Below are 24,994 nucleotides of genomic sequence, written 5' to 3'. Positions count from 1 at the left end.
AAGGATTTATTAAACAAATCTTTAAGAGGACCCGCCAGAACCTCTCTGAGCTCCCTCAATATTCTGGGGTGGATCCCGTCCAGTCCCATGGCTTTGTCCACCTTTAGCTTTCCAAGTTGTTGATACACACTCTCTTCCGTGAATGGTGCTCTGTCCACTCCATTTTCAGGTGTACTTTTGCCAGCCCCTTGTGGTCCTTCTCCAGGATTTTCTTCAGTGAAAACAGAACAAAAGTATCTATTTAGCAAATTGGCTTTTTCTTCATCATTATCTACATAGCGTTTCGCTGTATCTTTTAGTCTCACAATTCCCTTTTTAGTCATTCTTTCGCTAATATACCTGAAGAAATTTTTGTCGCCCCTTCTTACCTTTCTAGCCATTTGTTCTTCCGCTTGCGCCTTCACGAGACGTACCTCTCTCTTGGCTTCTTTCAGTTTCATCCGGTATTCCTCCCCATGTTCCTCTTCTTGAGATTTTCTATATTTCTGGAACGCTAACTCTTTAGCCTTTATTTTCTCAGCCACTTGCTTGGAGAACCATATCGGTTTCCTTTTTTTCTTGCTTTTATTTACTCTCCTTACATAAAGGTCTGTGGCCCTATTTATTACTTCTTTCACCCTGGACCACTGTCCTTCCACTTCTTGTACGTCCTTCCAGCCCATCAGCTCCTTCCTCAGGTATTCCCTCATTTTACTAAAGTCAGCACGCTTGAAATCCAGGACTTTGAGTTTTGAGTGGCTGCCCTCCACTTCAGCTGTCATATCAAACCAAACCGTTTGATTGTCGCTGCTTCCCAGGTGTGCACCCACTTGGACATTTGACACACATTTGTGAGCACCAGATCCAGCGTCGCTCCCTCCCTCGTGGGTTCCGTTACAATTTGTCTGAGCAGTGCACTTTGGAAAGCATCCACGATCTCTCTACTTCTTTCCGATTTGGCAGACGGGACCTTCCAATCTACATCCGGCAGATTGAAATCTCCCATTAACAGAACCTATTTTTTTCTTTCCTAATTTTTGAATATCTGCGATCAGATCTTTATCTAGTTCCTCTAATTGTGTCGGGGGTCTGTAGACAACACCCACGTGGACAGAGGTTTTATCATCTCTTTTTAAGGTGATCCATATCGCTTCTTCCTTTCCCCAGGCCCCTGTCATTTCAGTCGCCATGATAACATTCCTCACATACAGAGCTACTCCTCCACCTTTACGACCCTCTCTATCCTTCCTAAATAGATTATAGCCTGGTATATTTGCATCCCATTCATGGGAACCATTGAGCCACGTCTCCGTGATTGCAACAACATCTAAGTCTGCCTCCAACATCAGGGCTTGAAGGTCATGAACTTTATTGCTTAGACTACAAGGATTTGTGGCCATTGCTTTCCATTTATATTTCCTGGTATGTGTTTTAACATTAGTGATTTGGGGGTGTCTTTTCACTTTGAGTACCTTCATATCTTTTTGTTCCAACTTTGTTTTTCCCTCTGCCTCAGTTCTATTTTCAGGAGCATCACAGTGCTGTAATGGAGCAAATGAATTCTTTAGTGGCAACACTTGTGCGGGTGGATGCTTCTGTGTCACATGACGAAGTCTGCCTGAGCCTACTGTGAACTATCTGTTCTTATGTGGTTTTATTCTTTGAGGCAGTGGTGAGAAGTTATTATTCTGTGCAGTCTTAGAAGCTGCTTTAATTGCATCCAATTCTTGCATTACTTTATTGAGCTCTTGTTTTAAACTAGATAGCTGAAGACAGATAGGACAAGCTTTAAGTCTCTAGATGATTGGCCTTGAAACTAAAGCACCACAATTATTGCAGAAAATAAAAGTCATCCTGATTGGTTGAAATGGGTATGAACAGGTGTACTATGTTGGGGTTAACAGTCTGCAAGACTGCCTGTGTATGATTGAGGAGTAAAGTTAATGAGGTTTGGTTTGTCTATAAATGAGTGGAAAACCCTGGGGTGGGTGGGATGTGGGGAGGATGGGTGGGATTATAAGTCCCAGTGTGTCAGCTAAATGCTGTTATCAAGGAAATTCTCTAGATGGGACCAGAAATGATACAGTCTGATCAAAGAATTTTCAATTTATTTAACTTTCAAAATTGCCCTAGAATATAACTTTCCTTTTGTAAATAAATCTAAAAATTCCCAATAATTATAGCAGTTTCAGCAATGTAAAATGCAACTTTAGAGCCCAATGCAATGCAATGGAGTTTGAACAGCCTATCCTCTCTATCAGAGCTTGGCAGGAAAAGAAAGAGGTTTCACAGGGCAAACTAATTAATTTTTTATTTTTTTTATTTTTTGTTACATTTGTACCCCGCGCTTTCCCACTCATGGCAGGGTCAATGCGGCTCACATTGGGCAATGGAGGGTTAAGTGACTTGCCTGGAGTCACAAGGAGCTGCCTATGCCTGAAGTGGGAATTGAACTCAGTTTCTCAGTTCCCCAGGACCAAAGTCCACCACCCTAACCACTAGGCCACTCCTCCACTCAATTAAGCAATAAGCATTACATTAAAGAGAATATCAGGTATCTCACCTATAGCCAGAAAGTTGAGAAGTTTGGAATTTAAAAGGTCAGAATTTACTTTACTTTGCAGGAGTTTGGTTCATCAAGGAATTGTACCTCTCTAGCGTGTCCCGATGTTACATTTACCCAGTCTATATTTGGATAATTGAAATCACCCATTATTATCACACTAGTAAAAAAGCCCCGTTTGTGATGCAAATGAAACGGGGGCTGGCAAGGTTTTCTTGTGTGTGCATGTGGGAGTGGGTGTGTCCCTGCCCTCTGCCCTCTCTCCCTTCCCCTGTGCTGTCTGCCCTCTCTGTCCCCTCCCCCCTTGAAGTTTAGTCCTTCAGTATTAAGTTTCCTGCTGTGCTGTGTTTATGTTACAGAGATAGTGAGAGCTTCTGCCCTCTCTCCCCTCCCCCCTCTGAGTCCTTCACTGTTACAGAGAGAGCGATTTGATTTCGTGCTTTGTTGTGTTTTCCTTCACTGTTTGTGTTACAGAGAGAGCGAGGGCGGGGCAGACACTCATGGGGAAACCGGATATCTCTCCCCCTTCACACTTCCGGCTGGAGGCTTCATTTAGAACGTTGGTGGTGCCTTTTATATATAGAGAAGATTGCCCATTTTGTTTGCGTCTCTGATTTTTTAAAATCATTTCTGCGTCTACCTGCTCATCCTGGCGAGGCGGACGGTAGTACACTCCTATCACCGTCCTTTTCCCTTTTATTCATGGAATTTCAACCCACAATGATTCAAAGGTGTGATTTGTGTCCTGCTGAATTTGTAATCTATCTGAGTGAAGGCTCTCGTTAATATACAATGCTACCCCTCCACCAGTCCGGTCCACCCTATCACTATGATATACTTTGTACCCCGGTATGACAGTGTCCCACTGGTTATCCTCCTTCCACCAGGTCTCAGTAATGCCTATTATATCCAATTTTTCATTTAGTGCAATATATTCCAACTCTCCCATCTTATTTCTTAGACTTATAGCATTTGCATTTAGACATTTCAGAGTATGTTTGTTGTTCCTATTTGCATGATGCTTAGTACTTGCCACTATTGATTTGCCATCTTTTGTCTGATCTTTAGTTGTATTTAAGGGCACCTGGCCTACCACAGTCTGTTGTGCAACCTCACTATCCAGAAACCCTATCTTCCCTGTTTGTGAGGTATCCTTGCAAGATACCTTATCCTGAACCATGCGCTTTTGAGCGACTGTCGGCCTTCCCCCCATTTCTAGGTTAAAGAGGCCTTGGTAAAACCCAGCTTAAAGAAACCTTCCTTAGATCCATATTCCACGGGAAATTATCGTCTGGTGTCCAATCTTTCATTTTTATCCAAAATACTAGAAACAGTTGTGTTTAATCAGCTACAATCTTACATAGAAACTAAAAATATGTTACACCGAAGACAATCAGGCTTTAGGAAAGGACATAGCACTGAGACAATTATAACTTGTTTTTTAAGTGAAATACTAGATTGGAACAGGGCTATATTGCATTAATTATCTCGCTTGATTTATCAGCAGCATTTTATCTTATAGATCATGATCTACTACTAAATCGTTTGAAGGAAATTGGCATTACAGGTACAATCCATGACTGGTTCACTTCTTTTCTTACAAATCGGTCGTTTATAGTAGTACAAAATTGTTCCACTTCGAAAAGTTATCCTGTTTCTTGTGGGGTACCACAAGGATTGGTTTTATCACCAATTTTATTCAATATATATATTAGCCCTCTTGCACTCCTCATCCAGTCCTTGGATATTAGTTTTTACTCGTATGCGGATGATTTTCTTTTGATTCACTATGTGAAACCGTTAGACATTGAATTAACACAAATTCAAAGCTGCCTTGATGAGGTGGCTAGTTGGCTCAAAAAACATCATTTAATATTAAACCCAGACAAGACTGTTACATCCTGGATCACAGGTCATGAAACAGTCCCTTCTGTAATACCTGTATTATTTGATAAACAGATACCAACGGTGCAATCCTTTAAATATTTAAATATTTAGGAGTCATTATTGACTCAGCTCTATCGTTTTAATGAACAAATATCTGAGATAGTCAAAAAATCTTTTTACCATCTGCAAAAACTGCGTTCAATTAGAAATTCAATTGATAAAGCTTCGTTATGTATCTTAACATATGCATATATTATAACGCGTCTGGACTACTGTAATGCCATCTATGCAGGTCTTACCAAGATCAGTATAAAACGGCTACAGATGATACAAAATACGGCAGCTCGTATTATTTGTAGAGCCTCAAAATACGATAGGATTACACCACTCCTATATCATCTTCATTGGCTTCCAGTTGAAGCCAGAATAAAATTTAAAATCCTTACTCTGACACATAAAGCCGTACATTCATTGACTCCATCATATTTAGCTAATCTTACATTACCATATTCACCTACACGAACACTTCGATCGCTTACAGATAATAGATTAGTAATTCCACCACCACAAAAGGCTAGATGGGGAATCTACTAGAAACTCAGCTTTCTTTTTTCTAGCTCCCTCTATTTGGAACTGTTTTCCTAAAACTGTTAGATTGGAAGAGTCCTATATTCAGTTTCGCAAACTTTTGAAAACATATCTGTTTCAGGATACGTTCGATAATAATCTGGGATGAAAGGGGAAAACAGACAGATGGATATGCAGTAACAAATAATATGCTTATTTATATAGTTTGTTTTGAATGATTGCTCATTGTTGTTTATATCTTTTAGAATGGATGTTTTAGTTTGCTATGCTTTTCTATCAAAGTAATGGATTTTCTTATGTGTTTTTTTTACTATAATATGTTATTTTTAAGATGTAAACCGTTCTGTTTTGTGAATGCAATTAGAAACAGTATAGTAAATAAATAAACGATAAATGATCTTAAGTATTGTGTTAAATGTAATGAATCTGTAAATAGTTTAATTGAAAAAAGAATCTAATTTTCTTAGTCATGAATAACCACAATAATTTAAGACAAAAATTCCTCAGCTGAATGGCCTAAAGTAATAAATTGAACAAACTGAAAAAGCAATAAAATTTAGTTAAAAATTTTAAGCAAATTATATTCATATTCAGCAAATATTCATATTCAGCAAATTAAACAGAGAATTACTGTTCTCTAACATACAGTGGTGGAAATAAGTATTTGATCCCTTGCTGATTTTGTAAGTTTGCCCACTGACAAAGACATGAGCAGCCCATAATTGAAGGGTAGGTTATTGGTAACAGTGAGAGATAGCACATCACAAATTAAATCCGGAAAATCACATTGTGGAAAGTATATGAATTTATTTGCATTCTGCAGAGGGAAATAAGTATTTGATCCCCCACCAACCAGTAAGAGATCTGGCCCCTACAGACCAGGTAGATGCTCCAAATCAACTCGTTACCTGCATGACAGACAGCTGTCGGCAATGGTCACCTGTATGAAAGACACCTGTCCACAGACTCAGTGAATCAGTCAGACTCTAACCTCTACAAAATGGCCAAGAGCAAGGAGCTGTCTAAGGATGTCAGGGACAAGATCATACACCTGCACAAGGCTGGAATGGGCTACAAAACCATCAGTAAGACGCTGGGCGAGAAGGAGACAACTGTTGGTGCCATAGTAAGAAAATGGAAGAAGTACAAAATGACTGTCAATCGACAAAGATCTGGGGCTCCATGCAAAATCTCACCTCGTGGGGTATCCTTGATCATGAGGAAGGTTAGAAATCAGCCTACAACTACAAGGGGGGAACTTGTCAATGATCTCAAGGCAGCTGGGACCACTGTCACCACGAAAACCATTGGTAACACATTACGACATAACGGATTGCAATCCTGCAGTGCCCGCAAGGTCCCCCTGCTCCGGAAGGTACATGTGACGGCCCGTCTGAAGTTTGCCAGTGAACACCTGGATGATGCCGAGAGTGATTGGGAGAAGGTGCTGTGGTCAGATGAGACAAAAATTGAGCTCTTTGGCATGAACTCAACTCGCCGTGTTTGGAGGAAGAGAAATGCTGCCTATGACCCAAAGAACACCGTCCCCACTGTCAAGCATGGAGGTGGAAATGTTATGTTTTGGGGGTGTTTCTCTGCTAAGGGCACAGGACTACTTCACCGCATCAATGGGAGAATGGATGGGGCCATGTACCGTACAATTCTGAGTGACAACCTCCTTCCCTCCGCCAGGGCCTTAAAAATGGGTCGTGGCTGGGTCTTCCAGCACGACAATGACCCAAAACATACAGCCAAGGCAACAAAGGAGTGGCTCAGGAAGAAGCACATTAGGGTCATGGAGTGGCCTAGCCAGTCACCAGACCTTAATCCCATTGAAAACTTATGGAGGGAGCTGAAGCTGCGAGTTGCCAAGCGACAGCCCAGAACTCTTAATGATTTAGAGATGATCTGCAAAGAGGAGTGGACCAAAATTCCTCCTGACGTGTGCAAACCTCATCATCAACTACAGAAGACGTCTGACCGCTGTGCTTGCCAACAAGGGTTTTGCCACCAAGTATTAGGTCTTGTTTGCCAGAGGGATTAAATACTTATTTCCCTCTGCAGAATGCAAATAAATTCATATACTTTCCACAATGTGATTTTCCGGATTTAATTTGTGATGTGCTATCTCTCACTGTTACCAATAACCTACCCTTCAATTATGGGCTGCTCATGTCTTTGTCAGTGGGCAAACTTACAAAATCAGCAAGGGATCAAATACTTATTTCCACCACTGTATACCCATGTTTTTATTAAAATAGTAATTCTTTAAGCATATTTTTACATGTTGATTTGTAGACTTGGTGAATAGGTCTCAGGTAGAGGACACATTCTTGTTTGTCCATAGCCATTTTACAAGTAGGAACATCTCTGAGTCTGGCTCATCCTACCCACCCAATAAAAACAATGATTCATAGTTGAAAATTAACAAATATTTTATTTTTAAGAATAATTAAAACAAGAAGGAAGGAAGAAACCACAGCATTCTGGGAGAGTTTGCTTTCAAGTCCTTTTGGCAGAGCAGAATAAAGCAAAAGTCAAGTGATTGCTGCATATGAAGTACTGTGCATTCTCAGTTCTGATTGAGCATCATTAAATGACATGAACCACTTGTGTGCCAGAATCAATCCTGCTTGTTGACGAACAAAACGTTTTTTCTCCGAGGACAAGCGGGCTGCTCGTTCTCACACTTGGGTCGATCTCCACGTTGATCCAGGATCGGAAGTTTTGCTAGCAAAAATCTCAAAAATCCTCCAAAGTCTTCTGGCGCGTGAGCAGCGCGCGCATGCGCAGACCGATTTTCCACCCGTCACGTGAGTAAGGACCTCAGTATTTTTTTCTCCACGTCTGAGGTCACACGTTTTTTCCGCTGTGTTCCTCTCGGCCCAGGAAAGAGTCTGTGCATGATTGCTTCCTTTTTCTTCTTTTTTGTTTGTCTTTATACTAAATTAAAAAAAAAAAAAAAAAGTAGAATAGTTTCCTTTATTTTCTTAGTTTTAGTCACTAGGTTTAAGTTTCTTTTCTTTTCGCCGCGGCCGTCTTTTGTTTCCCTTTTTGTGCCTTTTTAATTGGCACAATCGCGTCCTTTAATTTTGCAGACTCCGTTTTTCCGTCCATGTCATCGAAGACACCCAACGGCTTTAAGCGTTGTACTCAGTGCAACCGAACCATTTTGGGTACTGACCCCCATGCATGGTGTCTCCAGTGCCTTGGGCCTGATCATCTACCAGCTGCTTGTCAGCTGTGTCCTTTGATGAAAAAATGGACCCAAGTATCTCGGGAGGCTCAACAAGAAAAACGTTTTCCAGATTGGTCCGGTCCTTCGGCATCTGTACCGAGGTCGGCGGTATCGACATCGAGGGAAGCATCGACTTGAAGAGCACAGGTAATGGCTGCTGAACGACCATATTGCGCTGGGAGCAGCGAGGCATCGAGTTGGTCTCCACCTGTCTCGAGGCCTACTGCTATGCAATCCCCCCGGAACCGGCCTTAGTCGGCCCCGGCCCCGAGGAGGCGTGAGGATTCCACGTCCTCCTCTTCGGTACCGAGGAGTCTTGATGATGGGCATCGAGCGAAGGCTAAGAAGCACCGTCATCGATCTTCCATGCATGGTACCGAGAGCTCTGGGAGCCGAGGGATTCGGCACCCGAGAAGCGTCAGCGCTGAGAGGACCACTCACCCTCTGTACAGGAGGTGTCTGGTCTTCTAGCAGCCTGGTACTGGCTCTCGAGCCCCCACAGTTTCTGCCACTGGCCCCTGCACCAGCCCCGCAGCCTTTTCTGATGGCGGCTTTCGACGAGCGCATCAGGGCCCTTCTTCCAGAGCTTCTGGAGGGATTGCTGTGCCAGTATACTTTGGTGCCAGGGGTGCTTGCGTCTTCTGCACCGTCTGTTGAAGCAGCATCTGGTCCGCCTGTGGTGAGGTTCTTGGTACCGCTTGTGGCGTCGGCTGCCACCCAGGTCGACTCTTTTTCGACATCGGCAGAGGAAGCTTCGCCGCAGTCCAGGCAGGGGTCGACTTCTCGACATCACCCTCCAGATCGTTGTTCCTCGATGTCGAGACAGGCTCAGGTTCGGGCTGCTCTTTTGTTCGATACCGAGGATGAGCATTCGTGGGAGGAAGAGGAAGATCCCAGATACTTTTCTGAAGAAGAGTCCTATGGGGTCCCCTCTGATCCTACTCCACCCGTTGCGAGAAGGATGTCTCTGCCTGAGAGTCTTTCTTTTTCCTCCTTTGGGAAATGTCTAAGGATATTCCCTTCCCTATGGAGGTTGTGGATGAGCCCAGGGCCAAGATGCTCGAGGTTTTGGATTATCCTTCTCCACCTACAGAGGTTGCAAAGGCTCCTTTGCATAACACACTCAGGGAAGTTCTTATTCAAAACTGGTCATTCCCTCTCTCTAATCCAATCGTCCCCAAAAAAGCTGAGTCCCAGTACAGAGTCCACGGAGAGCCGGTAATGATGAAGTCTCAGCTACCTCACGATTCCATGGTGGTAGATTCTGCTCTCAAGAGAGCCAAGAGTACTAGGGACTATGCCTCGGCGCCCCCAGGCAGAGAGTCTAGGACCTTGGATTCTTTTGGGAGGAAGACATATCAGGCCGCTATGCTCGCAGCCAAGATTCAGACATACCAGCTCTACACGTGTCGGGTTCTCGAGGCAGAACCGGAATTCGTGAGCCCTTGGACCCCTGCCGAGGAGCGGCAGAGGCAGGCAAGACCACCCTGGAACTGGATACAAGGAGGAGCAGGACTGGAACTCTGGACTGGAGTAGAACTGAGGCAGGCAACTAGAACAGGCAGAACAGGAACAGCTTCACCTGCACTTGACCACCGTTCCTCAGGAGTTGAACTCCCAAGTGCGGGTGGCCGGCAGGACTTGCAGGACAAAGCAGGAACTGAAGATCCAGAGGACCCACCCTGGGTCTGGGAAACACGAGGGAAGCTAGGCTAGATACTAGACTAGGACTGAAAGCTGCACACAGCCACTAAGCAAGAAACACAAGAGAGACTAAGCAGACAGGATAAGCACAAAGACTTGGCAGGAGCCGAGGCTAGGAAATACATACAAGCTTGGCAAAGCAGAGGTTAGGAGGCTCATACAAGCCTGGCAGAGGCAGGGGTCAGGAAACACATGCAAGCTTGGCAGAAACGGGTTCAGGATAAACCCTAGCTAGGCAGAAGCAGGATTCAGGATATACACTAGGCAGAAGCAGGATTCAGGATATACACTAGCTAGGCAGACGCAGGACACAGGAGAAACACATAAGCTGGGCAAAAGCACACAGAGAGTATCAAGGTTCAGACTATAGTCAGAGGCAGGCAGCAGGCAGAGAATATCAGGGTTCAGGCAATAGTTAGAGACAGGCAGCAAGCAGAGAATATCGGGGTCCAGGCAATAGTCAGAGACAGGCAGCAAGCAGAGAATATCTGGGTTCAGGCAATAATCAGAGACAGGCAGCAACAGAGAATATCTGGGTTCAGGCAATAGTCAGAAACAGGCAGCAAGCAGAGAATATCCGGGTTCAGGCAAAATCAGAGACAGGCAGCAAGCAGAGAATATCTGGGTTCAGGCAATAGTCAGAGACAGGCAGCAAACAGAGAATAAACCAGGCACTAGCAGAGGTCAGGGCAATGGCTGAAGCTCCAGGAGCTAACAACCACCGACAGGGAACAAACAAGGGCTGGAAGCTAAACAGCTCCAAACACAGACAGGGATCAAACACAGGCTGAAGCTTCAGCAGCTCCCAACACAGACAGGGAACCCACAAAGGCTGAAGCTTCAGTGGCTCCAAACACAGAGTGGAGCACCATAGTAAATGACGGCAGATAAAGACCTGTAGGTTCCATCCAGTCTTCTCAACAAGATAAACTCATTTTACATGGTATGTGATACTTTATATGTATACCCGAGTTTGATTTCTCCTTGCCTTTCTCAGGGCACAGACCATAGAAGTCTGCCCAGTACTGTTCTTATACTAAGTTCTGAAGCTAACATCGAAGCCCCTTAAATTTACACTCCAGCCCATCCCTTATCTATTTAGTCACGATCAGAACGTAGACCGTAGAAGTCTGCCCAGCTCCCGTTTTGTTTCCAATTACCGGCGTCACCACCCAATCTCCGCTATGATTCCACGGAACCATTCCTTCTAAACAGGATTCCTTTGTGTTTATCCCACGCATGTTTGAATTCCATTACCGTTTTCATCTCCACCACCTCCCACGGGAACGTATTCCACATATCCACCACCCTCTCCGTGAAAAAATACTTCCTGACATTAGTCCTGAGTCTGCCCACCTTCAACCTCAATTCATGTCCTCTAGTTCTACCACCTTCGCGTCTCCAGAAAGGGTTCATGTGCGGATTAATACCTTTCAAATATTTGAACGTCTTATCATATCTCCTCTATTTCTCCTTTCCTCCAAGGTATACATGTTCAAGTCAGCAAGTCTCTCCTCGTACGGTTTGCAATGCAAATCCCATACCATTTTCGTAGCTTTTTTTGCACCGCTTCCAGACTGTTTACATCTTTAGAAAGATACGGCCTCCAAAACTGAACACAATACTCCAAGTGGGGCCTCACCAACGACTTGTAGAGGGGTATCAACACCTCCTTTCTTCTGCTGGTTATGCCCCTCTCTACGCAGCCTAGCATCCTTCTGGCCACGGCCGTCGCATTGTTTCTTCACCTTCAGATCCTCCGACACCAACACTCCAAGGTCTCTCTCCTGAGTCGAGCTTACTAATCTCTCCCCTCCTATCTGGCATCTCTCTTTTGGGTTTCCGCACCCCAAGTGCATCACTCTACACTTTTTGGCATTAAATTTTAACTGCCAGACCCTCAACCATTCTTCTAACGTTCGGAGATCCCTTCTCATCGTTTCTACTCCCTCCAGGGTATCCATTCTATTGGCTATTTTCATGTAATCCGCAAAAAGGCACACCTTTCCTTCAAACCCTTCAGCAATATCTCCCCGTTTTCAGCAGCAGTGCCATTTTCCAGGACACCAGTGTGGTCGGTCCTGTGTAAGCAGCCGTTAAAAGTTATAAGGTATGCATTTTAAGTAATCATAATAAGTTGATGTAGAGTTAGAAGCAATTGGCATCTGAATCTGTTGACACGGCTGTCTCTACCTACAATGAAATTCTCTCCACTGCTCTGGATACCCTAGCACCATCTGTCTCTCGCCCCACTAAGCGCATTAATCCTCAGCCCTGGTTAACCCCTTGCATCCGCTACCTTCGCTCCTGCACCCGATCTGCTGAACGACTCTGGAGGAAATCTCGCACCCTGTCAGACTTCTCCCATTACAAATTCATGCTGTCCTCCTTCCAGTCCTCCCTATTCCTTGCCAAACAGGAGTATTACTCTCAATTAACCAGTTCTCTTGGCTCCAAACCTCGTCGCCTCTTCGCCACCCTCAACTCCCTACTTAAAGTGCCCTCCGCTCCCACCCCCCCCTCACTCTCTCCTCAAACACTAGCTGACTACTTCCGCGATAACGTGCAGAAGATAAACCTTGAATTCACTTCCAAGCCTTCTCCTCCCTGTGACTTCTTAACCCACTCCCTCAACCAACCTAACCTGGCCTCCTCCTCCTTCCCTGAGATCACCGAAGAGGAAACTGCTCGCCTTCTTTCTTCCTCTAAGTGCACCACCTGTTCCTCTGATCCCATTCCCACCAATCTGCTTAAAAACATCTCTCCTACAGTTAACCCCTCAATCTGTCACATCCTCAACCTCTCTCTCTCCACTGCTACTGTCCCTGACACCTTCAAGCACGCTGTAGTCACACCACTTCTCAAAAAACCATCACTTGACCCCACCTGTCCCTCCAACTACCGCCCCATCTCTCTTCTACTCTTCCTCTCCAAATTACTTGAACGCGCTGTCCACAGCCGCTGCCTTGATTTCCTCTCCTCTCAGGCCGTCCTCGATCCGCTTCAATCCGGCTTTCGCCCACTACACTCGACAGAAACAGCACTCTCTAAAGTCTGCAATGACCTGTTCCTTGCCAAATCCAAAGGTCACTATTCCATCCTCATCCTCCTCGACCTATCTGCCGCCTTTGACACCGTCAATCATAATTTACTTCTTGACACACTGTCCTCATTCGGGCTCCAGGGCTCCGTCCTCTCCTGGTTCTCTTCGTATCTTTCCCAATGCACCTTCAGAGTATTTTCTAATGGCTCTTCTTCCACCCCCGTCCCGCTCTCTGTTGGGGTTCCTCAAGGATCTGTCCTTGGACCGCTTCTTTTCTCGATCTACACCTCTTCCCTGGGCTCGCTGATCTCATCACATGGTTTCCAGTACCATCTCTATGCTGATGACACCCAGCTTTACCTCTCCACTCCCGACATCACAGTCGAAACCCAGGCCAAAGTTTCGGCCTGCCTTTCAGACATCGCTGCCTGGATGTCCAACCGGCATCTGAAACTGAACATGGCAAAGACTGAGCTCCTTGTCTTTCCACCCAAACCCTCTTCCCCCACTTTCCGTCTCTGTTGACAACACCCTCATCCTCCCCGTCTCTTCAGCCTGCAATCTCGGAGTCATTTTCGACTCCTCCCTCTCCTCTGCCCATATCCAGCAGACAGCTAAGACCTGTCGCTTCTTCCTCTATAATATTAGCAAAATTCGCCCATTCCTCTCTGAACAGACCACCCAAACCCTCGTCCACTCGCTCGTTACCTCTCATCTTGACTATTGCAACCTTCTTCTCGCTGGCCTCCCTCTTAGCCATCTATCCCCCCTTCAATCTGTCCAAAATTCCGCCGCACGTCTTATCTACCGCGTGAACCGATACTCTCATATCACCCCTCTCCTCAAGTCGCTTCACTGGCTCCCGATCCGTTACCGTATACAGTTCAAGCTTCTCCTATTGACCTTCAAGTGCACTCAATCTGCAGCCCTCCATTACCTCTCTACCCTCCTCTCCCCGTATGTTCCCACCCGTAACCTCCGCTCTCAGGACAAATCACTCCTATCTGTACCCTTCTCCACCACCGCTAACTCCAGACTCCGCCCCTTCTGCCTCGCATCACCTTATGCCTGGAACAGACTTCCCGAGCCCATACATCATGCGCCCTCTCTGCCCATTTTCAAGTCCTTACTCAAAGCCCATCTCTTCTCCCTTGCTTTTGGCGCCTAACCACCTTCCCCATTCATGATACCTACACTGACTACATAGTTCGTAACCTTTAGATTGTAAGCTCTCCTGAGCAGGGACTGTCCTTCCCCTTGTTTAAACTTGTACAGCGCTGCGTAACCCTAGCAGCGCTATAGAAATGCTAAGTAGTAGTAGTAGGATGATTTCAGCTGGTCGTTGTATCTATCTTATTGTAGCTCAACCCCTGAAGAAGCCAATGGGAGAAACGCTACGTTAGCGTTGGGTTGAAAGACTTTAAACAGAAAGGTGCTGTGTACAGTTTTAGATCCACCACATCAATTACAACAGTGGGGATCGGAATTTGAATGAAGGATTGCAGTTACCCAGGAAGGGCAGACGGACGGGCTAGCAGATTGTGCTATACTTGACGAAGATTCGTAGAGTGAACATTTGTTGGTCCAATTTAAAGGAAGCTTGCAGCAGAAGGATTGCTCAGAGGATCAGTTTGGATATTGAACATTGAACGTCAACTTGGAAAAGATATGTGATAGAAGAAAAGGATTATTGGTGACATTGGTCTAGAGATGTCCTTAATTAAATCAATGTTCATGCATTTGTAATATATTTATTATAGGGTTATTCTGTTATTGCCAAGTTCTCTGTTCTAACCCAGGTAATATGTAACAAAGATATTGTATTTGAAGAGTTTGTGAATGAATGAATGATATACGATTATAGGAAGGTACATGTATACCAGTTATTAGTACATCAAAGAAAATATTTGTAATATTTAAATAAAGTGGTTCAAGTAGCTTAATTTAGTAGCGGCAGTCATGTTATTGATAGTTAGGCCACAAATATATTAAAGAGAATAGGCCCCAGCACCGACCCCTGAGAAACTCCACTGCTCACCTTCCTTTCCTCCGAGTGGATTCCATTTACCATCACCCTCTGCCACCTGTCGGTCAACCAGTTTCTTATCCAGTTCACCACTTTCGGTCCTAAGTTCAACCCTTTCAGCTTATTCATGAGTCTTCTGTGGGGGACCATATCAAAGGCTTTGCTGAAGTCCAAGTATATTACATCTAGTGCGTGTCCCTCATCCAGTTCTTTGGTCACCCAGTCAAAAAAGTCAATAAGATTCATTTGGCAGGATTTTCCTTTGGTTTAGCCATGTTGCCTCGGGTCCTGTAACTGGTCGGTTTCTAGAATGTTAGCTATCCTTTCTTTCAGAAGGACTAGCAGTCCACAGACACACAAGCAGAAGGGCAAGAGCCCACACAGAAGGACTAGCAGTCCACAGACACACAAGCAAAAGGGCAAGAGCCCACACAGAAGGACTAGCAGTCCACAGACACAAAAGCAGATGGGCAAGAGCCCCAGAGACAGGCTATATGGCAGCGCAACAGTACACTCACTCACCTGACGACCTTTTTGCATAACACAATGCAAAGGCCCTGAATACCAGTACAGCACTTCCTTATGTAGGCTCTCACTGATGATGTCACCTACAGCAGGACGGAAGCAGGAAACACACTGACACCAAAGCGAGGCTTGACACACATAGGAAGGACAGGCAGGAACCATCTTGGAAGCTGGAACAGAACAGGCGGGAGCCATCTTAGATGCTGGCTCCCCAGAGAGGCATAGCCCACACAGGTGCCATCTAGTGAAGCAATCAGCACACAGCGACAGAGACAAAACTAACTCAGAAACAGACAGAAGCCAACACAGATGCTGACCCCCAGAAATAAGGTAAGTCTGAGGGTGGTCACGGCCACAGACGTGACAACACGAGCATCCACTTGCGGAACTCGATGAGGCAACTGTCTAATTTGGTCGAAGTGCTTCCTCCGGAGCTGGCCGAACCTTTTCACCAGGTGGTCAGGCAGCAGAAGGCGTGTCGAAAATTCCTGGCCAGGGGTACTTAGAACACTTTTGATGTGACATCCAGAATAGCTGCTCAAGGTATAGTGATGCGCAGACTCTCATGGCTGTGTGTCTCTGACCTGGATCATAAGATCCAGCAGCGAATGGCGGATCTTCCTTGCTGGGGGGATAACCTTTTTGGTGAAAAAGTAGAGGATGTGGTCGATCATAATGATGCTATGGATTCTCTCTCCCACCGGGCGTCTTCTGCTACCACCTCCTCATCTAGGAGAGGAGTGCTCCCTATTCCTATAATAGGCGTAGGTATACTCCTGCTTCTCGGCAGCCTACCCAGGCTCAGTCCCAGCGCACTCGTTCTAGTCAACAGTGTGCGCCTAAGGCCCCTGCGGCTCCCCAGCAAAAGCAAGGGACGGGCTTTTTACCTGCAACAGTGCAGCATAGCCACAGTGCAAGTGTCTGTTCTGGACGACTTACTGGTTGGGGGGAGGTTAATATTTTTTCACCAAAGGTGGCCTTTTATAACCTCCGACTGGTGGATTCTTCAAATAGTCCGGTTAGGATACAATCTCAATCTGGAATCCAAGCCTCCAAATTGTCCACTGGGAGTTCATTCTTACAGCTCCCAGCACAAGCAGGTACTTGCAGAGGAACTCTCCGTCCTTCTAAAGGCCAGTGTGGTCGAACCCGTTCCACCAGAGGAAGAAGGGCTGGGATTCTGTTCCAGGTACTTCCTTGTGCAAAACAAAACAGGGGGGATGTGTCCCATCCTAGACCTAAGGGCCCTGAACAAATTCCTAGTCCGAGAAGACTTCAGGATGGTTTCCCTGGGCAGCCTTCTTCCCATGATTCAGGAAAACTATTGGCTATGCTCTCTGGACTTAAAGGATGCCTATACCCAAATCTCGATACTCCCAGCTCACAGGAAGTATCTTCGATTTCGGTTGGGAACTCGGCACTTTCAGTACTGTGTACTGCCTTTTGGCACTCGCGTCTGCGCCCAGGGTTTTCACAAAGTGCCTGGCTGTTGTCGCAGCATCGTTATGCAGACTGGGAGTGCATGTGTTCCCTTATCTCGACGATTGGCTGGTGAAGAGCACATCGGAAGCAGGCGCTCTACAGTCCATGCGGATGACTATTCGAGTGCTAGAGCTACTGGGGTTCGTGATCAATTATCCCAAGTCCCGGTTCAAAAATTGGAGTTCATTGGAGCTCTATTGGACACACGGACGTCTCGAGCTTATCTTCCCCATGCAAGGGCAGACAATCTCCTGGCCCTCGTGTCCATGACTCGAGTGACTCAACAGATCACAGCTCGGCAGATGTTGAGACTCTTAGGACACATTGCCTCCACAGTTTATGTAACTCCCATGGCACGCCTACATATGAGATCAGCTCAATGGACCCTAGCTTCCCAGTGGTACCAGGTCACAGAGGATCTAGAGGATGTGATCCATCTCTCCACCGACTTTTGCAGTTGCCTTCAGTGGTGGACCATTCGATCCAATTTGACCTTGGGACATCCTTTCCAAATACCTCAAGAACAAAAAGTGTTGATGACGGATGCATCCCTCCTAGGGTGGGGAGCTCATGTAGATGGGCTTCACACTCATAGTAACATATAGTAACATAGTAGATGATGGCAGAAAAAGACCTGCATGGTCCATCCAGTCTGCCCAACAAGACAACTCATGTGTGCTACTTTTTGTGTATACCCTACTTTGATTTGTACCTATGCTCTTCAGGGCACAGACCGTATAAGTCTGCCCAGCTTCACACTCAAGGAGCTTGGTCTTTTCCGGAAAAGGGGCTTCAGATCAACCTTCTGGAATTACGAGCAATCTGGAACGCTCTCAAGGCTTTCAGAGATCGGCTGTCCAACCAAATCATTCTGATTCAGACAGACAATCAGGTTGCTATGTATTACACCAACAAGCAGGGGGGCACCGGATCTTGCTCTCTGTGTCAGGAAGCCTTGTGGATGTGGCTTTAGGCGTGCCGTCACGTCATGTTTCTCCAAACCACGTATCTGGCAGAGTTAAACAACAGTCTGGCCGACAGGTTGAGCAGGATAATGCAACCTCACGAGTGGTCGCTAAACATGGGCGTTGTCCACAAGATCTTCTGAGCGTGGTGCACCCCCTCAGATCAATCACAAAGTCCCTCAATTCTGTTCCAGACTTCAGACCCACGACAGACTAGCGTCAGATGCCTTTCTCCTGCATTGGGGGACAGGCCTTCTTTATGCGTATCCTCCCATACCTTTAGTAGGGAAGACTTTGCTGAAACTCAAGCAAGACCGTGGAACAATGATCCTGGCCTCTTCAGATCTTGTTCCCTCTTCTTCTGGAGTTGTCCTCCGAAGAACCGTGGAGTGTTTTCCGACCCTCATCACCCAGAACAAGGGGTAGCTTCTACATCCCAACCTCCAGTCTCTGGCTCTCACGGCCTGGATGTTGAGAGCTTAGAAATTGCCTACTTTAGGTCTTTCAGAGGGTGTCTCCCGAGTCTTGCTTGCTTCCAGGAAAGATTCCACGAAAAAGAGTTATTCATACAAATGGAGGAGGTTTGCCGTCTGGTGTGACAGCAAGGCCCTAGATCCTTTTTCTTGTCCTACATGGACCCTGCTTGAATACCTTCTACGTTTATCAGAGTCTGGTCTCAAGACCAACTCCGTAAGAGTTCACCTTAGTGCAATTAGTGCTTATCATCAACGTGTAGAGGGTAAGCCTATCTCTGGACAGCCTTTAGTTGTTCGCTTCATGAGAGGTTTGCTTTTGTCAAAGCCCCTGGTCAAACCTCCACTAGTGTCATGGGATCTCAACGTCGTTCTCACCCAGCTGATGAAAGCTCCTTTTGAGCCACTGAATTCCTGCCATCTGAAGTACTTGACCTGGAAGGTCATTTTCTTGGTAGCTGTTATTTCAGCTTGTAGAGTCAGTGAGCTTCAAGCCCTGGTAGTGCATGCACCTTAACAGAGTAGTCCTGCACACTCACCCTAAGTTCTTGCCGAAGGTGGTGTCAGAGTTCCATCTGAACCAGTCAATTGTCTTGCCAACATTTCTTCCCTGTCCACATACCCGCCCTGGTGAAGAAAGTTGCACACCTTGGACTGTAAGAGAGCATTGGCCTTTTACGTGGAGCAAACAAAGCCCTATAGACAGTCCGCGCAGTTGTTTGTTTCTTTTGATCCCAACAGGAGGGGAGTTGCTATTGGAAAACGCACAGTCTCTAATTGGCTAGCAGATTACATATCCTTTATTTATGCCCAAGCTGGGCTGACTCTAGAGGGCCATGTCACGGCTCATAATGTCAGAGCCATGACTGCGTCAGTGGCTCACTTGAAGTCAGCTTCTATTGAAGAGATTTGCAAGGCTGCAACGTGGTCATCAGTCCACACATTCACATCGCACTACTGCCTTCAGCAGGATACCTAACGCAACATTTGATTTGGGCAGTCGTTGCTGCAGAATCTGTTCAGGGTTTAGAATCCAACTCCACCCTCCTAGGCCCATTTCTGTTCTGTTCCAGGCTGCACTCTCACTTAGTTGTGTTTCTTTTCAGGTCACTCTCTGTTATGTCCTCGCCGTTGCGAGGCCCAATTGACCAATGTTCATTGTTTTGAGTGAGCCTGGCAGCAAGGGATACCCCAAGTGTGAGAACAAGCAGCCTGCTTGTCCTCGGAGAAAGCGAAGATACTTACCTGTAGCAGGTATTCTCTGAGGACAGCAGGCCGATTGTTCTCAGAAACCCGCCCTCCTCCCCTTTGGGGTTGTTCATTGTTCTCCTCTTGCTTTTGGACTATACTGAGGTCCTTACGCGACGGACGGGAAATCGGTCCGCGCATGCGCGGTGCGCGCCGCTCATGCGCCAGAAGACTCTGGAGGATTTTTAAAAAATTTTTTCTACCAAAACTTCCAATCCTGGGTCGACGTCGACCCAAGTGTGAGAACAATCAGCCTGCTGTCCTCGGAGAATACCTGCTACAGGTAAGTATCTTTGCTATCTATAGCTACTCCAAAATATGCCCTTTTACCAACGGAACATAAGCTTGATTGAAAATGGAATGATTTAAAGTAACTCTTGTAAGATTCATGCAAAAGAGAAAGACGTGTACGTCTAGTGGCCCTATAAAAATGATAAGTAGTAGTAATGAATGTAGTTGTGAATACCTACACATAGTTGTAATTACTTACCTTTTCTTCCTGTGTTACAGCAGAAGAAATCATATCTGGAACGAAGTGTAAAGGATGCAGAGGATAATATCAGGGAAATGCTGATGGCCAGAAGAGCACAGTAAGAGTGCATCACTGGGAAGAATCTACACAAGTGCAACTATTACATTATTAACTCTGCTTATGTTCAGTGTCTATACCATTCTAAACCAATTTTGTGTCTTTCACCTTTAAAACTTGATACATATACTTCATGTACTGTTATATAATGATTGTTCTACAGATATTGTAAATGTTTGAAATTCTAACAAACAATACAAAGCTTTAATCAATAAATTATTTCTTTGGTGTTATGCTCCTCAAATTTATCTAAATATAAGGTTTATAATCTTTATCACTAAGTGATGTATTCACATCTACTTAATTCATCCAAATACTTTGACATCTAAAGAACAAAGTCAAACGCTGACACAGCAGTTGCCATAAAGGTAAATATTCTTCAGATATGCAGTATAAAAATAAAATATTTGTAATGACCTAGTAAAAGGTTTGAGAAACACTGAAAAAGAGCCACTAAAGATGGCCTATTAAGAACTTCAGCATCTGCCTACAGAGCTACTCACAAACATCCATTCAGCTAAGTAAATATGCACTTTTTATATATGTACTAGGAGCTCTCTATTCCTGTCTTGGGCAGGAGTTAGTCTGGGCCAGACTGCTACTACAATGGTACAGCACCTATGATTTCTGTAGAAGCAATTTGAACACTATTTTTAAACAAATAAAAGTTGAAAAGTATACCCTTGTAATATGACAGTAGTTTCACCTTTTTCCAGCCACAAATTCATGCATTTCTATGTGGGGGACTCTGTGGGAAGAGACATGTATATGTATTTGTGTCTAGCTAAAGTATCCATTCATATTTGCAGGTATGTAAGGGGGTGGGGGGAAGGATATGCATGGGGGTGGGGTTTATATCGCTTGACATAGAAATCATATACTTCCCATGCACTACCCCCTTGCCCTCCTTTCCATTTACCCTCTCTTCCAGCCCCCCCCCCCTTTCCATTTGCAGTCTCTTCACCTTACATAGTAACATAGTAAATGATGGCAGATAAAGACCTGTATGGTCCATCCAGTCTGCCCAACAAGATAAACTCATTTTACATGGTATGCGATACTTTGTCCTTGCCATTTTCAGGGCACAGAAGTCAGTTTCAGAACTTTTAGTACAAGAACAGTGCTGGGCAAACGTCAAAGCCCCTTAAAATTTACACTCCAGCCCATCCATATCTATTCAGTCACGATCAGGGCACAGACCGTAGAAGTCTGCCCAATTACCGGTGTTGACACCCAATCTCCGTTAAGATTCTGTTGATACATTCCTTCTAAACAGGATTCCTTTATGTTTATCCCACACATGTTTGAATTCCATTATTTCATCTCCACCTTCTCCCACGGGAGACCATTCCATGTATCCAACACCCACTCCGTGAACAAATACTTCCTGACATTACTCCTGAGTCTGCCCCCCTTCAACCTCAATGCATGTCCTCTAGTTCTACCGCCTTCCCATCTCCAGAAAAGGTTTGTTTGTGGATTAATACCTTCCTTTCTTCCTCTCTCCCCATCCTCCATTCCTTTCCCCTTCTCTTTACCCCCTCACACACTTTTCCCCCCTGCTCCATCCTCTCTTCACCTGGATGAAAGACAGCAGAGGAGACTTTTAAATAGCTCTCTGGCATAAATGCATGAGGTGTAAGTCAACTGAAAGAAAGCTGTGGAATGAGGGAGCATAAGATAAAGGTGAAAGGGGATACACTTGGGAATAACCTAAGCAGAATACTTCTTCATGGAAAGGGTGGAGCATGGAATGGCCAGCTGCCTGGTGGAGGTGGTGGAAACAAGTACATAGGCTCTCTGAGGGGAGATACAGTAGATGGTATGGATGGGCAAACTGCATAGGCTGTGTGGTATTTATCTGCCATTATTTTAAGTACATAAGTATTGCCATACTGGGACAGACTGAAGGTCCATTAAGCCCAGCATCCTGTTTCCAACAGTGGCCAATGCAGGTCACAAGTACCTTGCAAGATCCCAAAACAGTACATTTTATGCTGCTTATCCTAGAAATACTGTAAAACTTCTATATGGCATTCCACTTACTCCGTTTGAACAACTCAAAAAATCAACAAAAGTAGAAAACAATAAACTGATCACTCAATATATGTGTTTCAGGGGAAGTCTCATATTGTCGCTTTAAATAGCCGGTTCTGCTGCCGGTTTCCTGCAACTGTTCTAATCATAGACAACCCCCTACCATCCACATAAAAAAAAAAATGTTGTGCTTTTTTCTTTTTCTTTTCCTTTCTAATGTGTTCAAAATAATAACAAAAACTTGTGCAATCGAGTGACCACTATTAAATCAGTGGAAGTTTGATTGTCTTGCTTTACATTTATACAAGACACTTTCAAACACTCATCTGTATGAATCTGTCTTGAGCGATCCCAGGAGCCCTTATTGTCCCGACAGGTCCTGTTTTACTATGGAGCTTTGTCAAGGGACCATCCTGTAAACAACAAAACAAATACACGAAGATCAAAAACTATTACCATGGGTCTCAAATTTCTCATCTGATATGGCAATTCTTGGCTTACAGTCTCATCTCCTAGGAATGCTTATCGCTCACTGCCTACTTCAAACATTGCCACGGTGTTTTTATGCACTACCGGAAGTATGACTTACCTCCGCAAATCAGCTGATGAAAAATCACATGTAACAACCCCAGTGGACATAGGTGTTTAAACCATCTGGTTCTACTGTCGCTAGATGGACTATCCAGTAGGTTTCACATTGTAATAGCCTTCAATTGCGGTCTCCACCTCTTGGATGTGGAGGAACATGTTCAATCACCTGACAACGCAATGAATCCATTGCATGTCCCTTATTGACACAATGCTGTGTTAACGGGGCTCCCAGATTGCATGCTACTATCCTTGATCTATGCTCAATCATACGAGCATTGAGGGATATGCTGGTTTTTCCTATGTAGAATTTTCTGCATGGGCATCTGATGGAATATACAACATGGGTTGTTTGACATGTGGTATAATGGCATAACTTATAGATCTTACCTTTGTGTACAAAAGTATCAGACTCAGTTGTTATGTCACATGTATTGCAACTGGTTTTATTGCACTTAAAGTGCCCATGCTGAGCAGATCCTACATTCTGAAGTTCTGATGGTAGCATCGCTGGACTTAAAATTTTCTTTGAGGTTTCTAGCCCTTGAAAAAGCGGTTCTCACTTGTAGTTCACTAAACAGGGGGTGTGCCTGCATAATACCCCAGTGTTGTCTAATCTTACCACTCTCCCAGTTTGGGACACTCTTTGGTTTCTCCTCAGAGGCCTGTCTGATATGGGTAACTCTTCAGTATAGCCCTCTGAGTCATTGAAACACAGAAGCCCCTCCACCACTACAAGGTGGTGTCCCTTCGGAGGGGTTGGATGTACTCTTTAATGTGATTTTCTAATTGGCTGATATGCGACAATGGCCTACTTTATGTTTTAGTAGTATTTGGTTTAACTGATGAAAAAAATCCCTATGGTCGGCGTTAGGGCCATAAACATTCAGCAGGGTATATTGTAAGTCACCCACAGATATAGTTATTAACAAAAATCTACCCTCCCTATCCCTAATAACGTTATCCATATTCCAAGGGCGTGACTCATTAAGGACCCCTCTAGTTTTAGTACCATCTTTGTTGGAGGCAAAATATTGATAGGGATATTTTTGATGTCTGCAGAATGGCTCATGGGCTGGCTTTAAATGTGTCTCCTGAATTAAGGCAATATCTGCCCTCAAACGGAGCATCTCCCTAAACAGTAGTTGACGTTTTATAGGGATATTAAGGCCCCTAACATTTAAACTTACCAAAGTTATGTCAGACATTTGTATTCAGATCAGCATGAGCAACATATCATGAGACCCACTATCCTCAACATATCCAGTCCTCCCCTCCCAGATCGCTCTGTCTATCAAGATACTAAATTTATGTTTAACAATCATACATTCTCTAGCATTTTCTCCTCCCTCCCCCCCCCCCATATCCATAACATTTAGATCCTCCCTTAAATAACAGCAGAGAGGTATGAAATGGAGAGAAGTGATGTATTCTCACTGCTCCCCCCCCCCCCCCCCCCGTTCCTAGATTATCAACTTTTATCATATTGAATATGTACTATTCCCAACAATGTAAGAAACATATCAATTTTCCTCATAGCCAGTTTCATACAAACATATCAATGTCAAACAAACCGGTTGGTCTGATATAACAGTAAGTGCGCTTGACTCAATCATGTGGGTTGTCCATCCGACTTTTGATGCTGTAGACGTTTATTCCCTTTCTCTACTCGCTGCCACTGTGGCCGCACAGGCAAAGAGGCCGCTATGGTGTTTCTCGGTGTTGCTGGAGGTTCCTTGGCACTTTCGTCAGGCAAAATCATCTGTGCATCTTCTGTAGATTTAACTTGATGCGTGCGGCCATCTTTGTAGATGTTAGGCTTCTCACAGAAACACTGGGTTTGTGAGCCCTTGGACCACTGACGTAGGGCAGCAGTGGCAGGCAAAAACCCCCAACAGTACTGGGCTAGCACAACAACAAGTGGAACAAGCCTTCACCTACACTTGACTGCCATTCCCCAGGGGTTGAGCCCCTAGGTGCGGGCAGCCGGCAGGACTTACAGGATCCAGGAACACACTCAGGGAATGGGACTCAGAAGCAAGCTAGACCAACAGGAACT

At 45.0% G+C, this 24,994-nt stretch overlaps 1 protein-coding gene across 3 annotated transcripts in view; it reads left to right on the top strand.

Moving 5' to 3' along the window:
* Positions 1 to 20,554, top strand: part of PFDN1 (prefoldin subunit 1) — a 146,287-nt gene extending 125,733 nt beyond the window's left edge. For all 3 annotated transcript variants that reach the window (XM_030212970.1, XM_030212973.1, XM_030212971.1), the window contains one exon: positions 20,232 to 20,554. In XM_030212970.1, coding sequence (XP_030068830.1) covers positions 20,232 to 20,315 — 84 coding nt within the window. In that variant the 3' untranslated portion in view covers positions 20,316 to 20,554. The remainder of the gene's footprint in view (positions 1 to 20,231) is intronic.
* The last annotated feature ends 4,440 nt before the right edge of the window (positions 20,555 to 24,994 follow it).

This window comes from Microcaecilia unicolor, chromosome 8 (assembly GCF_901765095.1).
Source record: "Microcaecilia unicolor chromosome 8, aMicUni1.1, whole genome shotgun sequence".
In the NCBI taxonomy this organism is placed as follows: domain Eukaryota; kingdom Metazoa; phylum Chordata; class Amphibia; order Gymnophiona; family Siphonopidae; genus Microcaecilia; species Microcaecilia unicolor.
The sequence above is the reverse complement of the archived record's forward strand: the minus strand, read 5'-3'. Positions and strand labels throughout refer to the sequence as shown.